Consider the following 20,576-nt stretch of genomic DNA (forward strand, 5'->3'; position numbering starts at 1 on the left):
TATGAGATCATGGACAAATAAACCTAACTACCATAAATTGTTTTGGGATTTATTGAAACGAAAATCTATATAAAATAATGATTGTAACTTATGCTAAAATTAACATCTACAAGTCTTAATACGAATCTTAATGACATTAAATAAACTACTAATAAAACAATAAAACTAAATTAACGAGATGCCTAAAATGCATATTTAACATGAATATAATGTTTAAAATGAATAAAAACAGGGATATACGAAGTTGACTTGATATTGGCTATTGATGAGAAAGGATCCAGTCCATAGATCAGACATATTCTTTTCCTCGATATAGCCTCATAACATGAGACAATCAAAACGTTAATCTTTAGATTTAGCATAAAATAATGATAATAGGGGTCCTACCTTGGGATCTTGATGCACGTTGGAGATGTGGCTGCAACTTGCTGGGAGTTGAAGGAGATTAAAGATGATGGCTGCTTTGAAGATGGCTATGTGTTTGCGCTATTGGGGGCTGAAGCCATGGCAGAAATGGCTGCAACGAAGGGGAAGCTGGAGGAGGTGTTGTGGTTGCAATGGTATTTGGCAGAACGTGCTGGAACTACTGCAACTTGGAGGTGACTGGAGCAGGATCAAAGGGGGTGCTCCTTGTTGCTGGAACCGTAAGATGGTAGGGTGCCCTTTGCCACAAAGAGGATGCAGATGCTGGAACGGCTGTGGGCTGATGACTTTGGAACAGTGGAAGGCTGCACATTGAACTGGAGAGGAGATGAGAGAGATTTGAAGAGAGAGAGAGGCGTGACAGGGAGAGATAAATGTAAAGGAGGATGGGGAAGATCACCAGCAGTGTAGTGCTTAGGGTGAGGACTTAGGGAGAAATAATATATTTCCTATGTTTTTTTAGGTTTAATGAGAGGGGAATGAGAGAGAGAGGAAGTGTACATGAATGGGCTGAGAGAGGACTCCAAGGGGCTGGTGTGTGATAGATGGGGGAATAGGTAAGTGGAATAAGCTTTAAGGTGGCTGGACAATGAGAAAGGGAAAGAAAGAAAGGAGGGAATAGAAGAAGGAAAGAAAGGGAAGTGAAGAAAAGAAAGAGGAAAGGAAAGGGAAAAGGGAAGAAAGAAGAAGAAAGGAAAGAAAGAAGAAGAAGAAAGAAAGAAAAGGGGAGAAAGAAAAGGGGAGAAAGAAAAAGGGAGAGGGGGCTGGTCGACCCCCTTGTGGGTCCCAGATCCTCTCATAAAATAAAATAATAATAAAAAAAAAACGAAAGAAAGCAAAAGAAAAGGAAAAGATAATTTTTTTTTTATTTTAAAATGAAAATGAAGGAGCCATCTCAGAGTGGGCTCGCTTTCCAAATTTGAAATTTATTTTGAAAACCAGAGGGGTAGAATGGTCTTTTTAGAAAGTTTTTGGATGAAACGAGCTATTTTTGGCAGTTTTTGAAACGAGCTCAAAATTTGAAGTTCAATACCCCGTTGCAAAACAAATCCAGTTTAAAATTTGAAAATTTGAGTTTGAAAGAAATCCAGATTGTTTTGCTTGAGAAAATATTTCCAAATTTAAACTCTCAGGGGTAAAAATGTCAATTTTGGAAACCCAGGGTTTGAAATTGATTTCTGGAAACTTTTAAAACTCAATTTGGATTGAAATTTATAAAATTGGAATTCTGGACCTTGAAAATGAAATAAAATGTGATCAAATGGTATGAAATGTTGAGAAATGATATGAAAAAATGAGAAATGACATGAAATGCCATGCGAAATGCTAACCCTGAATGAAGAAATTTGGATATTAGACCCCGATTGGCAGTTGTACCGGTTCAAAAAGTATTAAAATTGATAAAATTTGCAAAATGGTTGAAGAAATGGTTTTCAGGCTCTACCAAGCTAGAGTGACACTGAAAATTAGGGTTTGAGCTGAATTGAACTGAAATAAACTGGATTGAGCTGGGTTTTAGAGTTTCAGAACTCAACTGGACTGACAAGTCACTGACTCAACTGACCTTTCTGACTAAATTTTCAAGAAAAGCTGCCATTTTTAGAGAAATGGTACGGAATGGTCACTGGAGTGAAGTAAATTATGAATCTGAGCTGGATTTGAGCTAAAACAAAAATCAGTAATACTAACATGAACTAAAATTGAAGCTCTAACACTAGCTCAATCGACTGGACTCAACTCAATTTCACCTGAAAGAGCTGAAACAGACTAAAATGGGCTCCTGAACACTTGGAAATGGTTTTGAACTGAAACTGGAGTACTTGAACTCCTGGTGAGCTCAAGCTAGACTCAGAAGAATATGAATGACTGTGAATGACTGACTCAGAGACAATTGGCTTAGATTTGAATGAGAAATGAGCTCATTTATGAAGAAATGATCCCATTTTGGCAGGAATGGTCAGAAATGAAAATGGTATGTTCATCATGAGCTCAAGTGAGCTTGAAATGACTGATATTCTAACTGTTCTGAACTGTCCAATGAGCTTGGTTGACTCCGACTGACTAGGGTCCAGGATGACCTAAGGGTAAAATGGTAAATTTTCTTGTAAAAATGGGTAAAGTGGTGATTTTCTGAAATTGACTCGGGGTTTGACTCTTACACTGACCTAACAGGGTTGTCATTGCACGAGGAGGTTTGTTTGAGCATAGATGAGGAAAATTTGGGGTGTTTACAATAGGCAAGTCAAACTTTACATAGTTCACCACAACACATCAATCGGTTGAGAAGATGAAATTAGCTCAATAGAACAATCACTCATTTAAGTGTAAAATTCAACAAAAAGGATTGAACTTTTCTGCAAGCACGTGTATACTGTCATAGGCATAAAAGATGTAAAGTTTCTAACCATAAAGAAACTTCCTTTCGCACACAAATTTTTCTACCAATATGACTCATAAGTTTCACCAATATCCCAAATTTTGCACCAAACAAAAAAACATAACCATAGAAATCTGTAATTTTTCCACTGAATTTTTTTTTATAAAAAAGTTACTGTTTCCAACATTCGACACTAACAGGACTTCTGGCGGAACAAGGGATTCCAGCCGAATTGGAAATGCACAGGGCTCCGATGAACCGGATACCAACAACAAATCTTTATAGCAGACCCGATGCGAGTATGGTTTTAACTCAGTAGCAGAGATTGAATTTCAAGTGGATCAGTGCTGAATTCACGGTAGTGATGCTGAAGCAGATCAGATGCTATGGATGCACACGGATGATGCAGATCGGATAAAAAAATGAGAAATATAATATACAGATCTGTGATGCTGAATAAGAAACAAAGAACGAAAAGAAACTACTGATGAAGATCAGATGCACATCAATTAAAATGCAGTTTCCAAAAGAACAAAACACACAAATCAAAAAATAGGAAAAACGTACAAATTTTTGTTTTTTCATTTTTGATTTCAAAACAATCTAATTCAACTATGCTACGAGAAATGAAAGGGAAAAGGGGAATGAAGAGAAGAAGATGGGGAAGAGAGAAGGAGAAGAAGGAAAAAGGAGAGAAAGGAGAACTCACCGTAGGTTTTGGAAGGGTTGAGAAGAAGAGGGCGATCTCCATCCCTTGCGCCACTGCTGAATCGTGCTCTACTGGAGAGAAAGAAAGGGAAAGAGGAAAGAGAAGAAGAGAGGAGGGAAAAAGAGAAGGAGAGAAGAGAAAAGAGGGAGGCTCCGGATGGGAGGGAAGGGGAAGAGAAGAGAGGCTTGTGCAAGAGAGGAGACACCCCTTTCTTCCCTCTTTGTGAAGGTTTTAAAGAAAGTTTGTTTTAAAGAAAGTTTGTTGGGTTTGTTATTTGATTTTTTCACATAAGCCCTATTGTTTTCTGGAAATTCTAAAAAAACACCCCCTTCTAAAAAAATATTATCTACAACCTTTTGCTAAGGCTAAAACTAGTTCAAAACATTTTTTTATTATTTTACTCACTCAATTAATTGAGAATACTAAACTATGACATAAATTGCAAAGTAAACCTAATTTTTCAAGCATTTTCCTCTTTTTATCATTTTTGCACATTTTCTCGAAACTAGCATAAATTTGGGTTTTTAAAATGTTTTCTTTTGAAATCAAGCATAGTTTAATGTGAATTAAACCCTAAAATATATGCATGATCAAATACCCCCATGATTTTCTTTTGCTAGTCCTCGAGCAAACTAGAAAAATGCAAGAAACATGAACTATCAACTAACTCACTTTCGTAGGAATCACGGTTGCATTTAGCACATGCAACAAGCCGTTTCAACCCCTGGGTTACACCAGTGGACAAGTAAGGTCTCGTGAGGGTTTGCAGCGATGCTACCCACAAACATCTCTGTCATGTATGCATAATATTACACATCTTCACAAGTAGTAGGTAATTAAAGACTTTGTTTTTACAAATATTTCCTATTATTTGCAAAATCACAATATGATTAGAGTCTTTTATATACCACCAAAAAAAAAATTTCTTTCACTTTTCTAAATATCATAATTATTTATGTTTTATTCTTAAAAAATCAAATAAAAACCAGTTATTATTTATTTATCCTCACTTATATGTTTTCTGCACAAGTTTTCTCAATCATACTTCTAAGCAGTGAACTTTTTTCTTTTAAAGCTCTTTTCTTGATTTTCAAAATTTCACGCTTTTTCTTTTTATGCACTTATTTTTATTTTATGGCTTGCGTATGGTCTGCTTTTATGCCCTGTGCAATGCCAATATCTGTTATACTTTTTTTTTTTCAATGTATACCAAAATATATTGACTAGGACACAAAAGTGACTTCCTTCATTTACCTTTTCGACATGAGACTCAAATACTTCAACTTATGTTTGTTCTCAGCTACTTGTGATCATTGCAAAAATTTTCCTCTTGTTTCCTTCTTTTCCTTCTCTTTGCCTTTCTAGCCTCTATTTGATTTTTTAAGGGGAATAAAAGATAGAAAAGAAAAGAAAGAAGAGAGAGGAACTCTTTAGCAAAGGTCTTACTTGACCTTAATTTTGAAAAGATTTTGAAAATTACTCGCCTCCATTTTAAAAATTTTGTGGGAAAATAGAGAGACGGGATTCGCTCGTTGGTACGAGGTTCGACCGTTCCTGGCGCCTTTACCAGGGGTAATCGAACCAAGGATCGAACTTATGCCTTTTGCTTTGCCTAAATATTATCTAAGAATTTATTTTAAGTCTAACATGCACAAAGAATCATGCTTGTGCAATGCAAATGCAAGGATGTATGTTTTTGAGAAAATAGTTTAAAAATTTTGAGATTTTTCAAGTGATTCTAAAATAAATTTGATAATGGAATCAAGAAATGATTGAAAGGTTTGAAATTGGTTTAAAAAAGTTAGATTTTGAATCTAACTTAGAACTTAAAATAGATCTGGAAGGAGAGGCTTGAAATTTCAAGTCTTCAGAATAATCAGAGTTTGAAAAAAGGATTTTGACTTGAAGAAATAAAAGAAAAGGAGATTTTTTGGAACTTGAATTTGGAGTTTCAAAGTCAAATTGGACTTTGAATTTGAATGGATTGATTCTGAAAAAGGAATTCTTGATTTCAGAACCTGAAAGAGGAGTTGAATTTGGATTTTAGACTTAAGAAATAGATTTGAAAACATGTTTTTTTAGAAAATTGGAATTGGAAATGGAAATGAAACTGGATTTAAAATCTGGAATCCTAGATAGAATTTGATCTGAAATCTGGAATCCTAAATGGAGTTGGATCCGAAGTCTAGAATCCAAAACGGAGTTGAATCCGAAATCTGGAATCTTAAATAGAATTGGATCCGAAGTCCGGGATCCAAGATGAAATTGAATATGAAATCTGGAATCCTAAATGGATTTGGATCCGGAGATCTGAATCCAAGGTGAAAATTGGGTTCTAAATATAGAACCCAAGATGGAATTGGACTTTGAAAATCCAAATGGGACTTTGAAAAATGGATCTGGATTTTGAAAATCCGGATTTTGAATTTAAAAGTGGGCTTTAAACTTAGGGAAAAATCAAATTTTGGGATTCAAAATCAATCTCAAAACCTTGATTTTGAATTGAGAATCAAGACTCAATCTTTAGACAGAACTTTATAGATTTTTGAAAATAAAGAATAAATTTGATTTTAAATTTGAATCTTGAAATCAGGAGATGAATCTAGAAATTCTAAAGTTTAAATTGAACCTTAAAATTCAATCTAGAATGTTGAATTGAATTTAAAATCGAATCCTGAAAATGGAAATGAATTTGAATTTTCAAAGTTGAATTGAACTTTGAAAACGAATTTTGAATTGGAAATTGAATTTGGAATATAGAAGTGAATTTGAAATTTCAAAGTCAAATTGGACTTTGAAATTGAAGTTTGAATTTTAAAATGAGATAGAATTTGAGAATAGAAAGATGAATTTGAAATAAGAATTGATTTGAGAAATGAAGAAGATATTCAAAAATATATTTCAAAATCACTTGGATTTTGAAATAATATAAAAAGATTTTTTGAAAATATGATGCAATTCTATCCTAAATGATGAATGAATTAAAAAGAATTTGAAATTGAGTTTTGAAAAGCATATTTCATTCTTTAAATGAATTGAAATAAGATTGAAGATATAATACATTTCTGACTATGGTCATAAAATGTATCATATAATAATCATATTTAAATTCAAGTGAAGAATAAAACATATTATGGTGCCTTTATAGAGTTTAAAATGAAATTAACTCTCAATGTATCCTGACTATGGCCATTGATATATATCTTGAGTTAATTTTAAATTAAACTATGATAAAGGAAGAAAATATTTTTAAAAATATGATGATTTTTGAAAAGATCCAGTGTGGATCCAATGTTATTTCATAAAAGATGAAAACCATAAGTTTTGTTCACACCCTGACTATGGCCATTGATGCAAATCATCAACTTAGGATTTAATCACCTTTTATTAGAATGGTGCACGTGACATTCGTGTTCCCATTTGTGAAATTTTGTAATAAAAGATAAAATGATATGAAATAAGCATTTCTAGAAAATATACATGCTCATACATTCTAATCTAGTGCAAGGAATGTAAATTCTCATTATATCTAGCTATTACATCATTAGATAGAATTTTGACAATCAAAATTTCTAATTTAAGAAAAGAAGCTTGGAATTTCCATGCATTCCTGCAAAAGGGTTAGTGTAAGGCAAAAGACTATATGTAGAAAGGGACGCAAATGCATATGAATATATCTATCCTAATGCGAAATACATGTATGAAAAAAATTATATGTATATATATACCTAGATGTAATGCCTATATTAGTGAAATAATGCCTATATACTTATAACAATACATTGGACAACTACCCCTTTGTAAGGGGTAGGCTGTTTTACAGAGGACAGGGAAAATGCGGAGTCCATCCCAAGAGAAGTAGTTGTCTTTATCATTTTCATCTTTATCAAGAGAAGTAGTTGTACTCATAGGATTTCTTCTTGATTTCGATGAGTCCATCCCAAATCTCTTGAGAAGTTCTTTTGTATACTTAACCTGATTGATGAAGATTCCTTCTTCAGTTTGCTTTATTTGAAGTCTAAGGAAGTAGTTTAATTCGCCCATCAAGCTCATTTCAAACTCTTCCTGCATAGCTTTAGCAAATTCTTTACAAAGAGAATCATTAGTAGAACCAAATATTATGTCATCAACATAAATTTGCACAATAAGAATATCTGAATTAAGATTTTTAATAAATAAAGTGGAGTCTACCCGACCAATGGAAAAACTAGGTTGTTCTAGAAAATTTCGTAGTCTTTCATACCATGCTCTTGGTGCTTGTTTAAGTCCATACAAAGCTCTTTTTTATTTGTAGACTTTTTCTGGATATTTTTCATTTTCAAAGCCTGGAGGTTGCTCTACATAAACTTCTTCATTGATGTGTCCATTTAAGAATGCACTCTTAACATCAATTTGATATAACTTGAAGTTCATGTAACTAGCAAAAGCAAGCATCATTTGAATTGACTCCAATCGATCCACTAGTGCATAGGTTTCATCAAAATCTATGCCTTCTTCTTGATTATAGCCTTGTGCTACTAGCCTTGCTTTGTTACAAATGACTTCACCATTTTCGTCCAGCTTATTTTGGAAGACCCATCTTGTTTCAATTACAGGATGATCCTTTGGTCTATCAACTAGATCCCAAACATCATTCCTAGTAAATTGGTTAAGTTCTTCAGACATTGTCAAAAGCCAAAATTCATCATCACAAGCCTCATTGATATTCTTTGGTTCTATTTTAGATATGAAAGCAACATTTGCAATATATTTTTCTAATTGCCTTCTAGTTTGGACACCACTCTTTATTTGTCCAATAACTTGTTCATGTGAATGATTGGGAACTTCTTTCCAAACCGGTTGAAGAGGAATATTTTCTTGAGAAGTATTCTCTATCAAGGGTTCTTCTTGAGGTATTACTTCTTCTCCTTCGCTTAGAGGTATAACCTGCTCACAATTCTCATCAAATGCAACATGTAAAGATTCTTCAATGCAAGATGTTCTTTTATTGAAAATACGATAAGCTTTACTTCTAGAAGAATATCCAAGAAATATTGATTCATCTAATTTAGAATCAAACTTATCAAGATTATCTTTAGTATTTAACAAGAAACATTTACTACCAAAAATTTTGAAATATGAGATCTTTGGTATACAATCATAATACAATTCAAAACTTGTTTTATGTAAGATTGGTCGAATAAGAACACTGTTTAAAACATAACATGCTGTATTTATTGCTTCAGCCCAAAAGTATTTTGGTAAATTTTTATCTTGAAGCATGGTTCTAGCACATTCTTGCAAAGTTCTATTCTTTCTTTCAACAACTCCATTTTGTGGAGCCGCTCTAGGAAAAACAAAGTTGTGAGATATACCATGTAGATCACAAAACTTTAGAAAAGATTCATTTTCAAATTCACCACCATGATCACTACGAATTTTAATAATAGATGTAGATTTTTCATTTGTAATTCTTCTACAAAGTTTGGAAAATTCAATAAAAGCATCATTTTTGCTTTTTAGAAAAATCACCCATGTAAATCGAGAATAATCATCTACTATAACAAAAGCATACTTGCTACCATTCAAACTTTGAATTCTAGATGGTCCAAATAGATCTAAATGTAAAAGTTCAAGAGGACGTTTTGTTGAAACTATATCTTTTGCTTTAAAAGAACTCTTGATTTGTTTACCCCTTTGGCAAACATCACATAAGTGATCTTTCTTATATGGTATTCTAGGTAGGCCTCTTACAAGATCATTCTTAGATAACTTGAAAATAATTTTAAAGTTAACATGTTCAAGTTTCTTGTGCCATAACCATTAAATTTCATTTGAAACAATAAGACATTTTTCATTAAAAGTGGGTAACTCATCTAGATATAGTTCATACACATTGTTCCTTCTTTTACCTTTAAAAATGATCTTTTTAGATTGAAAATAAGAAATTAAGCATAAATCATTTTCAAAAGAAACATGAAAACCTTTATCACATAATTGACTAATAGATAATAAATTATGCATTAAACCATCTACTAAAAGAACATTTTCGATCAAGGAAAATTTTGGATTACCAATATTACCAATACCGATTACTTTTCACTTGCTATTGTCACCAAAGGTGACAGTTCCTCCATTCTTACTTTGGAGGGTCAAAAATAACTCCGGCCTTCCAGTCATATGTTTGGAACAACCGCTGTCCAATATCCATTTGCTCTTTATTTTGTGTACCTACAACAAAATTAGAAGACACATCATTTGACCCCTTTTTATTTTCGGGTCCATGAGAGTTAGTCTTAGGAATCCATATTCATTTGGATTTTGGTTTCCTTTGATAATAAATATTCTTTCTATAAAAAGATTTAGCATTTCTAGAATAATCATGTCTAGGATTATAAGCATTATAAGTTTCATGATTAGATGCATTTCTATTAGAACTGAAAAATTTAGTTCTATGAATAAATGGTTGAGAATATTGTCTTTGATTTTTCACCACATAGTTTGGTCTATTTTGAGTATCAAAGAAGCTATATCCCAATCCAGTTTTATTAACCGAGCATCTTTGAGAACCAAAAAGTCTTTCTAGATTCTCTTGACCATTTGTGAATTTGGTCACTATAGAAAGAAGATCATTTGATTTTTCTTTTAGACTAGTTATTTCTTTATGTAAGATATTGGTTCTAACTCCAATTTCTTTTATCTCAAATGCTTGACAAGAGTTTTCCTTCTTGAGATCTTCTATCTCTTGAAGTAATGCTTTGTTTTGAGAGTCAAGAGTTGAATTTTCAGTTTTTAACTCTTTATTTTTAAAACTTAGACTCTTAAATTTAGCATATAAATCATTAAATGCTTCTAATAACTCATCATAGTCAAATTGACTTACCGAATCTTCTTGTGCTACAAAGCACATGTTGGCGACTTCTTCATTTGATTCTTCATCTGAAGAGGAGTCACTATCATCCCAACATGCTTGAAATGCCTTTTTCTTCTTGAATTGGTCCTTGAGCTTGATTTTGAGAAGAGGAGAATCTTTCTTGATATGTCTAGCCTTTTTGCAATTAAAACACTTGACTTCATTGGGATTGGAAGAATCCGCTTTCTTTACCTTTCTTTGAAATCTTCCCTTTTTGATGAATCTTCTGAATTGCCTTGTGATGAGGGCAATATCTTCATCTTCTTCTAAATTTTCAGAGTCAGAAGTTGCCTTAAAAGCAAGAGATTTCTTCTTGGGTTCTTCTTCTTGTCTGTCTTGAAGTTGGACTTTATATGCCATTAGGTTACCAACCAAATCTTCAAGAGTGAGAGTGTTTAAATCATTTGCCTCTTCAATAGCAGTGGTTTTTCTCTCCCATTCAGGAGTTAAACACCTTAGGATCTTTCTGACTAAATCCACTTGTGAATATTCTTTTCCAAAGGATTTCAGAGTGTTCATTATATCGGTCATTCTTGTTACCATGTCCAATATAGATTCATTTTGCTTCATTTTAAACAATTCAAATTTATGAACTAAAGAAGCAATTTTAGATTCCTTTACCTTTGACGTACCTTCGTGAGTCACAAGAAGAGTATGTCAGATTTCATTTGCTGTAGAGCATTGAGAGATACGATTGAACTCTACCTTGTCAACTGCACAATACAATGCATTCATTGCCTTGGCATTAAGTGAAGTCGTCTTCTTTTCTTCATCAGTCCATCGGCTGAAATCAGTTGATGGAGTTTGATATTTATCTGAAACAACTCTCCAAATATCGAGATCCATGGATTGCAAGAATATTGTCATTCTCACTTTCCAGTATCCATAGTTTGTTCCATCAAAGAGAGGAGGACGAACAGAGAAGCATCCTTCTTTGTGCTGAGATGTTGTAGTTGCCATGATAGATGATGATCAAATCAAAATAATAGCAAACTTGCTCTGATACCAAATGAAAGTACAGTAGGTTCGAGGCAACGAGCACTAGAGGGGGGGTGAATAGTGCTTTTAAAAAATTGTCTGCGAAATATTAACGGATTTTGCAATTTGAAAAGCAAACACACAAAGGAACACAAGAATTTATCCTGGTTCGGTCTTTCCCGACCTACATCCAGTCCCCAAGCAAAACCCGCTTGAGATTTCCACTATCAACCTTGTGTAACTACAAGATCATACACAGACCAAATCCGGTCCCACTTCCAGTAACACACCTACTGAAAGCAAACAACTCCTTTAAAACCAAGGAGTCCTTCCTTTTACAGAAAATTGAAATAAGTAACAACTTACAATACAACCTATGAGCCCTTTTTTTGAATGCAAATGATATGCAATTGGCTTTTGAGGTTGTTGAAATACTCTACTCACGAATTCACTATCTCTCAAATGAATTTGAGTGAAAAACTAAAGTGAAAAATATCACGTGAGTGAGAAAATGAATATGAGTGAAAAGCAAAGAGTCAATGATTCAAATTGATTGAATTGAAGTTGTTTTGAGTGTAAAATGCACTCATATTTATATTTGAAAGTTTCCATACGTTGAGGGTATGAAAGAGTGTCAAAACAGTCCATTTTAAACGATCAAAATGTTTGAAAAATTAAAAGACACGCCTTTTTGAAGTTTCAGGAAAAACGACAAAATTAGTCGACTTATAATATCATCAGTAGACTGAAAAACCTTTCAGTCGACTGCTGCTAAAATCTTCTAAAAAACATACATTCTGTCCGGTCGACTGATAAAAGCATTAGTCGACTGCTGCTAAATTTTCAGAAAACACATGTTCTGTCTAGTCGACTGATAAAGTCATTAGTCGACTGCTGCTAAATTTTCCAGAAAACACACATTCTGTCCAGTCGACTGATAAAACCTTCGGTCGACTAATTTGACAAAAATGACTTTTTAGAAAATATGGCGCGAAAGGATTAGTCAAGTGGTGAGTCTATTTGTCGACTAATAAACACGAAAATTTAAGAAAAGAGTTTTCTAAAAAGATTTTCATGAGAGGTTCTTTTAGAAAAGTTTTTCTAAAGACTTTTTAGGTGAAATGCAATCAAAATATGCACTCTAAGTAAGGCTCTAAAATATGCACTTTAAGTAAGGCTCTTACAAGATTCTAAGACTTTTAATGAATTTAACATTTGCACACTAGTCTTCAAAGATTCTTTATCGAATTCTTCAATGTCTTCATTGCATTAACTGAAATGCAGTTGATTTACTTGTTCATCATCAAAACCTTGTACTTGAAGTATCATGTACGACTTCAGTGTCGTAACAATATTCTGTCATTACATAAAGCAATAATAAATGACATGAAACTCTAGTTAACAGGAAATAATGGTTGACATTTCTAATCTAATTATAACAACGATGGTGAATGAAACAATGAAGTGATTTTGTCTCATGTACACATTATCCGAACAAAACAAAAAAAAAAAAAAAAAAAATACAGGTGAATACATGTTGGTGAATAGTGAGAGTGAATGTGATGATGGTGTGTGAAGATATATGGGTCACTTGTGAAGAGTGCAACAGAGATGGGAGTACTGTACCACAAGTGCATCCTGTATCATGAGAACAAATAAAACAAAGAAAAGGCCTTGTAAGAAGCTTCACTCAGGGATCACGTATTGTTCCCTCTGAGTGAGTCAAACACATGTACAAGAATATCATGAGCCCCTTTTAGCACTTATTTCACAACCATAATGCTCTAACTCCAGACATACTGATTAGAGTACTTGGCTTCTTGGACGGGTGGTAAAGAGGTCTGTGCTTCTTGACACAGAGGTAAGATCAGGCAGCAAAATGAAAGTACTACATGGACATTTCTTAGCCAGAACTCCTATTGCTGGAACAAATTCTAATTTAACCAAAATATCACTTGGACCATCCACCAATCGGATAATTTTTCTAAGACAATCAATCATTTTGGGGATCAAAAGTATTCAGACATTCACTTGCATACTCTTGCTTTTTTTTAAGCTTCTTCAAAACCATATCATCACCTTCTTAAAAAAAAAATTGATAAAGGATGGGAGCCAAGTCGTGCATGGGTGCTGGTGAAGATGTAGGGCAATGGTGAATATCAAACCCCAGATTCACTATGACCAATGACATTGGCCTTATTCGCATTACCTTCTATGCCATAGAGCTTGGCATCAAGATCCCTTGCACCTTCGTGCAGGCCATCTCAGAACTCAGAATTTCCAAAATCGCCATATTACAGAACCCTCGTTCTGAATTGGGTTTAATTAAACTAGTGTTAAATGAAAAGAAGATGACAATGCTATATCAAAACTAACAAGAAAAGGACGCCCAAACATTGTCATTCTGTAGATTTCAAGAAGAAAAGAGGATCTGATGCTAACTAGCTATGGATGATATGACAAACAACATGGAGCAGAGAATGAAATATAAATCAAAGATTTAAAATCTGGGAAATCGATAGGGCGAATGGGGAACTACATGCAATGAGCAATTTAGATAGAAAAAAGGGGAGATAACAAAAATGGATTATCATAATAGCACAGAAAATTGACTATAAGCAGGAAATTAGAATGAGAGAAGTATTGAAATAAAATGGAATCTGGGTGGAACTGTATTGTTCGGGTGAATCAGTGATGCCATTGCGAGACATCACTGGTTCATAGTACTCGAAACGATCATAGGAGTCCACTCCTCCCAACTGCTATAATGGATCTACGCGGAATACTCAACGGGGACTGGAAATCAGAAACATGAATAGAGAATCAGATCAGCCTACCCACCGAATATCTAAAATGGAATTTAGAAGGTCTGATACGAGCAGAGAATTGAAACAACAAAAGAAAATCGGGAATGGAGTAAAATACTAAAGAAGAGAAATATGTTGGAATGGATGCCATTCTAGTTGATGTTGCATAGAGTGGATTGATCCTGCTATATGCAGGTCGATCCTATCCGTGGTGCTTCTTAAACAAAGGAAAATGAGAAAAATAGGATTTAAACGATAAAAGCTCTGCAAAAATTAATACATAAAGGAAAAAAATTCAAAAAAGAAAAATTCAAGCAGGAATGTCGTAGAATCAAAAGAGGGATCGATGATACAGAAGAGAATGAAAAAGAAAAAAAAACGGGAAGAGAGAGAAGGGTCACTTACCTCCTACTGCTTTTGCTGGGAGCTGAAGGTCTTTCTGTCGACCGAAGGAGAGGCTCCAGGGAAAAGGCAATGGGAAAAGAAGGGAGGAAAGAGGAGAACAGATTGATGGATGATCGAGAAGATGATTACGGGAGAAGTGTCGAGTGAAGAGATGCCCCCAATGCTTCTCGACGCCTGCTTATATAGGCGGGAGAAGAATCGGGAAGGGGGAGAAACGATTGGGGATCGACGGGCTGAGGCAAAAGCAACCGATCGAAGGGTCCTCAACCCTTCGATCCCCCGCGATGACTTCTCAGGAAGAAGCCATTGGGCCCTTTTCAATAGGAGTCCCTCTATTTTTTTAGAAATTTTCAAAAACAATGGTTTGTTTTCAACAAGTTTTTCTAAAAGGGGTTTTAGTAAAAACATGTTTCAAAGGGTTTAAATTATTTATTTTTTTGTATCTTTTCTTTTCCTGTTTTGATTTTTTGTTGTTGTTTTCTTCATATTTTCAGTATTTTTTTGTGTTTTTGAAATAAAACTCTAAAAACTGAAGGAAAATAAGGGATTTAAAACTATTTTTTATATTTTTAAGAAATATTTACAAAAGAGGGGTTTCTTGAGGATTCGAGTTTAAACCTTGAAAATTTCCTCAGAAAATGGGTTTAGATCCGAATTTTGAGGAAATATTCGAGTTTTGAACCTCGAATCAAGAAATACAGAGCAGTGGATCTAAATGGACACCGGATGGACTGTCTAAGCCTTTCAAAAATTATTTTTGGTATTTTTGTAAATTTAATTTAGAAATTGGATAATGAGGCACAAATTTGGGTTTTGACACTGGATCCGAATCCAAAATTGAGTCAGATATATAAAATGGATTTGATTCCAGTAAAAACCGAGAAATAAACTAGAGTTTAGATTGAAACTGACTCAATTATTTAGAAAATGGGGCCAAGGGCTAAAGGGGAATATTATAAAATTTTGAAAAATTTGGGGTGTTCACAGATGCCCCTCTTTGCTACTAAGCCGGTTAAAAGCCGAGCTTAATGCCAAAGAAAACACTCCAAATTTTGAAAAATGCCCCAGTCAGCAGATCTAAACTGGGTGTGTAAGAATTATTTTGAAAACATGGTTTCTCAGGCTTAAAATCTTATCCTGAATGGTTTTGGGGAGACGAAATCCTCGAACATGCTATAACTGGATAAAAGAAAATGAGAAAATCGTGATGGGACTTTGGGTGAAGATCCTAAAATGGTAGAAAATAAGAATTTTGATCAAGTCTCATGGGTGAGACGAGATCAACTTTTTGAAATGACTCAGGTTTAGCCCTTAACCTGGATGGGATGAAGATATATCAAGATGAATTGAATGGGGAAAGGAATACATGAGGACCTTGATGGGACATTTTTTGAGAAAAATGCCTCGTGAGATAAAACTCAAGTATGATCCTTTCTTCGATGGATATGAAAAACATGGATTCCACGATGGGAAAAATCATGACGGGACTAAGAGAACTACCTCATTGAAACGAGGAACCTCGTCGGAGCGAGGCTCAGGTTTAACCCAAACCTAAATGAAAGATACCTCATGGAGCGAGGTTCAGGCTTAACCCTTATCCTAAAAGGGATGATACCTCGAGGAGCGAGGTTAAGGCTTAACCCTTAACCTGAAAGGAACGACCATACGAATCCTCGAACGAAGAAACCATGATGGGACCTTCAAAGTTTAGACGAACAAATCCGAGAAAGGGTTTTGCAAAAGGACAAAAATGGGGGTCCCTAAAGCTGGAAAAGGGATTGATCTTGTGTGAACATCCCAAATTTTCTAAAAAAATCTAAAAATTCCTTTTTGCCCTTGGGCCCATCTTTTGAATAACTGAGTCAATTTCTGATCAAATTTCCATTTATTTCTCAGATTCGTTGGAATCCAAACTCAATTTTCGTATCTGACCCAATTCTGAATCTAGATATCCGGATCCAATTCTGAAGCTAAATCTCTTATTTTTTAAAAAAATCAAAAAAATCAATTTCTTCATATTTTCTCAGAGTTTTTTCTCAATACAAAGTCCGATCTCAATTCAAATTCTAATGTTTTATCAAAATTTTTGACCCAGAGCCATCTCTGAAGTACTTTCCTCAAAAACCTCATTTTAAAATTTCTTATATCTCAAAATACTTCAAAATGCCTCATTTTGGTCCATCTGTTAAAAATCCTCATGTTTTCGGGGGTTTTCTTTCAAAAATTCAGGAAAAATTAGTTTTTAAGATCCCTTTTAACCATTTTTTTTTTTGGAAAAAACACCCTTTTGCTAGAAACCCCTTTTTTGAGAAAAACTTTTTGAAAGATACTTTTATTGAAAAATTTGAAAAAAAAACTGAGGAGCCCCTTTGAAAAAACCTGCAACGGTTTTCCGTTGCGCTCGATACTTCTCGAGTTCTCTCTCTTTCTCTCTCTCACTCGAGGGCCATCCGCTGATCGCCAATAGCTTCATCTCCCTCCCCCGTCGATCTCCAACAAACATCCTCCAGACTCTTCTTCCCCTTTTATAAAATGGGCACATCCGAAGCCCTCAAACCCACCGATTTTTCACCCCACCATTACCCTTCTTCTTCTTCTTCTCGATCTGTCTTCTGCCTCCCTTCCCTTCTCCCTCATTTCCCCTTTTCTTGTTTATCGATTGAAATAGTCGATCAAGAACTCTGAAGCTCAAGCCACAAGTAAGTAACCACCTTCTCCCTCTTTCGATTTCCTGCAAAATATCTTTTTCCTGCTTCATTTTTTTTATTATCACAATGCATCAAGGGCATGGTCGACCTGCATATAGCAAGATTGACCCACCTGTGCGACATTAATGGAATTGCCTATTCCAACATATTCCTTTTTATTTTTTTTGCATCTTCGTTAGGTTCGCATTTACAGTTGATTTCATTTCCAACTTCTTTTCATTATTTCATCTCCTTGTTTTCATCAGAATCTTGGTCCAGTGGCAATGAATCAGCTAGGATTTCGATTCTCGATCCTATGTTTTATTTTTCTAACAAATCGTGATTGTTCATGTATATTTGGATTCTGACTCTGATAAGGCCGATTTCATTCTTTTGAGGATATATTTCATTTTTTTCTGTTTTCACTGTAAATTGCCTGTCAAATCCGCTAGTTTGCTTTGTCATTTGATCCAAACCTGGGACTACAGATATATGGAAATATCGGATCCACCTTGTCAAACTAATGTTTGCTCTTCTTATTCATCCGGTGATGAACGATGTTGTGTTTTCTCTGTTTTGAAGAAAGATCATTACCATAAGAGTCATCTGGATTATATTCTGGATCAAAACACTCTTTTCGATCGATCTGTTGTTATGTCATTGTTGGTCATAATGTAGCATTTATAACATAGTACCCAATTGACATATTTTTATTTCTTGCTCTTTATGGTTTGCCTTTGAATCACCATTCGCACAATCACGATCAAGAACTGTTATAATTGGTTAAAAGGAGACATCTCAAAAGGAATAATGAAGAAAAGGGTGTGCTAGCATAGTATGCCGCATTTATCATTCGTTGTGTGACTATTTGCCTTTCTACAAGATACTTGTTATACACTCAGAAGCAGTGGCAATTGCAAGGACAAACATCATATAATTTATCACCATTGCACCGTGTATAGTATTTCTAATATGTGTTTTGCTATCTCTGGTTTGCTGAAATACACTCACTGTCTTGATTTTGAGAGCTTAAGATCAGAATTTGATTCACCAACCAATAGGTTGCTTAAAGCTTCAAGTTTGAAATAGATCGACCAATCAGTTCATTATCTGAATTTCAAGAATTCAACAATTAAGAATAATCTGCTAACCCAGTATTCCTACATATATTCTCAACACATTTTCTGATGCAGGGCAATCCCCATCAATAGCGTGAAGGTATTAACCCTTTATAGGTCTGGAACATTTATGATTGACATTCTTTATACTGATCCTCATGAGATGAAAGCACAAGTGAGCACCTACATGACTGGTCCACTCCAGTCTGCTGAAGGAGAATGGGTGACGCTCAAATTGAAGTTACGTTGGATGACAACCATTGAAACTACTGTCTGATTGGAAGAAAAGAAGATATCCGTGTCATTGATCAAAGAATCCTCCAGAAGAAACAGAAGTTTGAAAGTCACGTTGTGCTGTAAAAGGGGAGGTACTACCTTCACGCCAGAGCAACGAAAGTCATCACCCACTGTGAGGTAAAGATTACCAACATCTTGCTTGATGAAAATTTCATTGCAAAGCTTGCAGATTTCCGGTTGTCAAAAGCTGAGCCAATATATGACAAAACCCATGCCAATATAGCAGTAAAAGAGAGCCTCGGTTGACCTTGATCCGGAATGTTTTAGAAGCCCTTTAATGGCCCAACTCCACTACATCTCTCTTGTCCAACAACATTATTTTCTGCAAACACTACTGTAGCAGTATCTTACTTTACCCATCTTCATAAAACCACACCTGCTGTAATATTTCCCTGGCATTATCAATGCACTCGTTTGGATGGATATCATTACATATATGTTGTTGTTGATCTGAGGCAAGAAGCATATCCAATCCATTGCAAAATTTTCTGATTCCGTGGTAAGATTTTCCTCCTAAGTTTGATTTACCTACTGTTAGGCATCCTCTCTTTTATTGCTAAGCATGAATTTCAGTCTGGATATCCATCTTTTTAGATAATATGTAGCTTGTTCTCGAAGTCAGGTGCCTTCACATCTGCTTAGAATTTTGTGGGCATGATCGGTTGATTGGAAATCAGTTGATATATTTGGGTGCTGCAAAAGGGTATTGGTTAGCACTTTGTCACTGTCATAACTGTCTGGAGTAAGAAATCCCATGACTTCTTTGGGTTTTTTTTTATCAAAGAAGGTATCATACTTGTGAATTGGTTTTGATATATGGCTTGGGTTCCCTATGGTTGCAGGGTTATCTCATTGACAAACATATGGCGATCGACATTGAGTACTATTCCCTCAAATCTGACCTGTAGTGAATCTGGATTCAGATCTCTCTCTCTCCAAAATGAATATTTTCAGTCTTAATTCTAGCTAGATGTCGCTAGTTTGAAGATCATTTCTGCCATCATGTGGTATTAAATTGCATTTGTTTACTACTATACATCGCACTGGTTGTTGATACTTTTTCCTGTATTTTTCTCCAAACATCACTATTCACTCCCCATTACCATACCTAGCATCTCCACTAGCCTCCATCATGAAATCTGCCCTCCTCAGTTTCCCTGTTATATTTATATATCCCCTGTAGTAACTTCAATTCATATCACATATACAACATACACACAGACCCCCTTCACAACACCACATTTCTACAACACTCACCCTGTTGCAACCTGTAGCATTACACTCTCCATCCCTGTGCACTAGCCCTGCTTTGCACCTGTCCCCATCCACCTCATTCTTGCAACATTGGCCTCCTTTGTTTTACTTCCAGCACCCACTGCCTCTGTAGCTTCTAGCTACGCACCCATCTACTCGTGGCATCTGACCTTTACACTTACCTATACCTCATTGCACAGCCCCTACAACCATCTCAGCATCATTCACATCTCAATCACCCCATCACTGCTATTTTCATCAAACAACATTGCATAATGCATCTATCATAGAGGTGCAGTTTCGTGCCAAATGCACTATTCATCCATGCTTATAATTACATTCAAAATTTCCTCCCTGCAGCACTGTTATACTCCCACCTTCACAACATTATGTTGTGTGTCTGCTCATCTTTCCCACCTCGTCTATATACATTATTTACCTTCAGTATTCTTCCATACCAAGTCCCACTGACTTGCCCATTGTATGCTACCCATATTCATTATCCTGCTGCACCTATACCAATAAATTCACTCATTTACACATTACCTGTAGATCACAATCCAGTTTAGCAAATCGCATATGCTCTCCCATTCCACCTAAATCTCCAGCTTAGTTAGGCACCAACATCT

General features: G+C 35.0%; 1 protein-coding gene across 1 annotated transcript; it reads left to right on the plus strand.

Annotated features, from left to right (window-relative positions):
• The first annotated feature begins 399 nt into the window (after positions 1-399).
• Positions 400-19,601, plus strand: LOC149840118 (putative receptor-like protein kinase At2g39360). Its single transcript, XM_090005001.1, has 4 exons — positions 400-599; positions 18,472-18,667; positions 18,760-18,918; positions 19,536-19,601. The coding sequence occupies exons 1-4, from the start codon at positions 400-402 to the stop codon at positions 19,599-19,601; spliced, it is 621 nt and encodes a 206-aa protein (XP_089861127.1).
• The last annotated feature ends 975 nt before the right edge of the window (positions 19,602-20,576 follow it).

This window comes from Nuphar pumila, chromosome 4 (assembly GCF_984573655.1).
Source record: "Nuphar pumila chromosome 4, dmNupPumi1.hap1.1, whole genome shotgun sequence".
Lineage (NCBI taxonomy): Eukaryota > Viridiplantae > Streptophyta > Magnoliopsida > Nymphaeales > Nymphaeaceae > Nuphar > Nuphar pumila.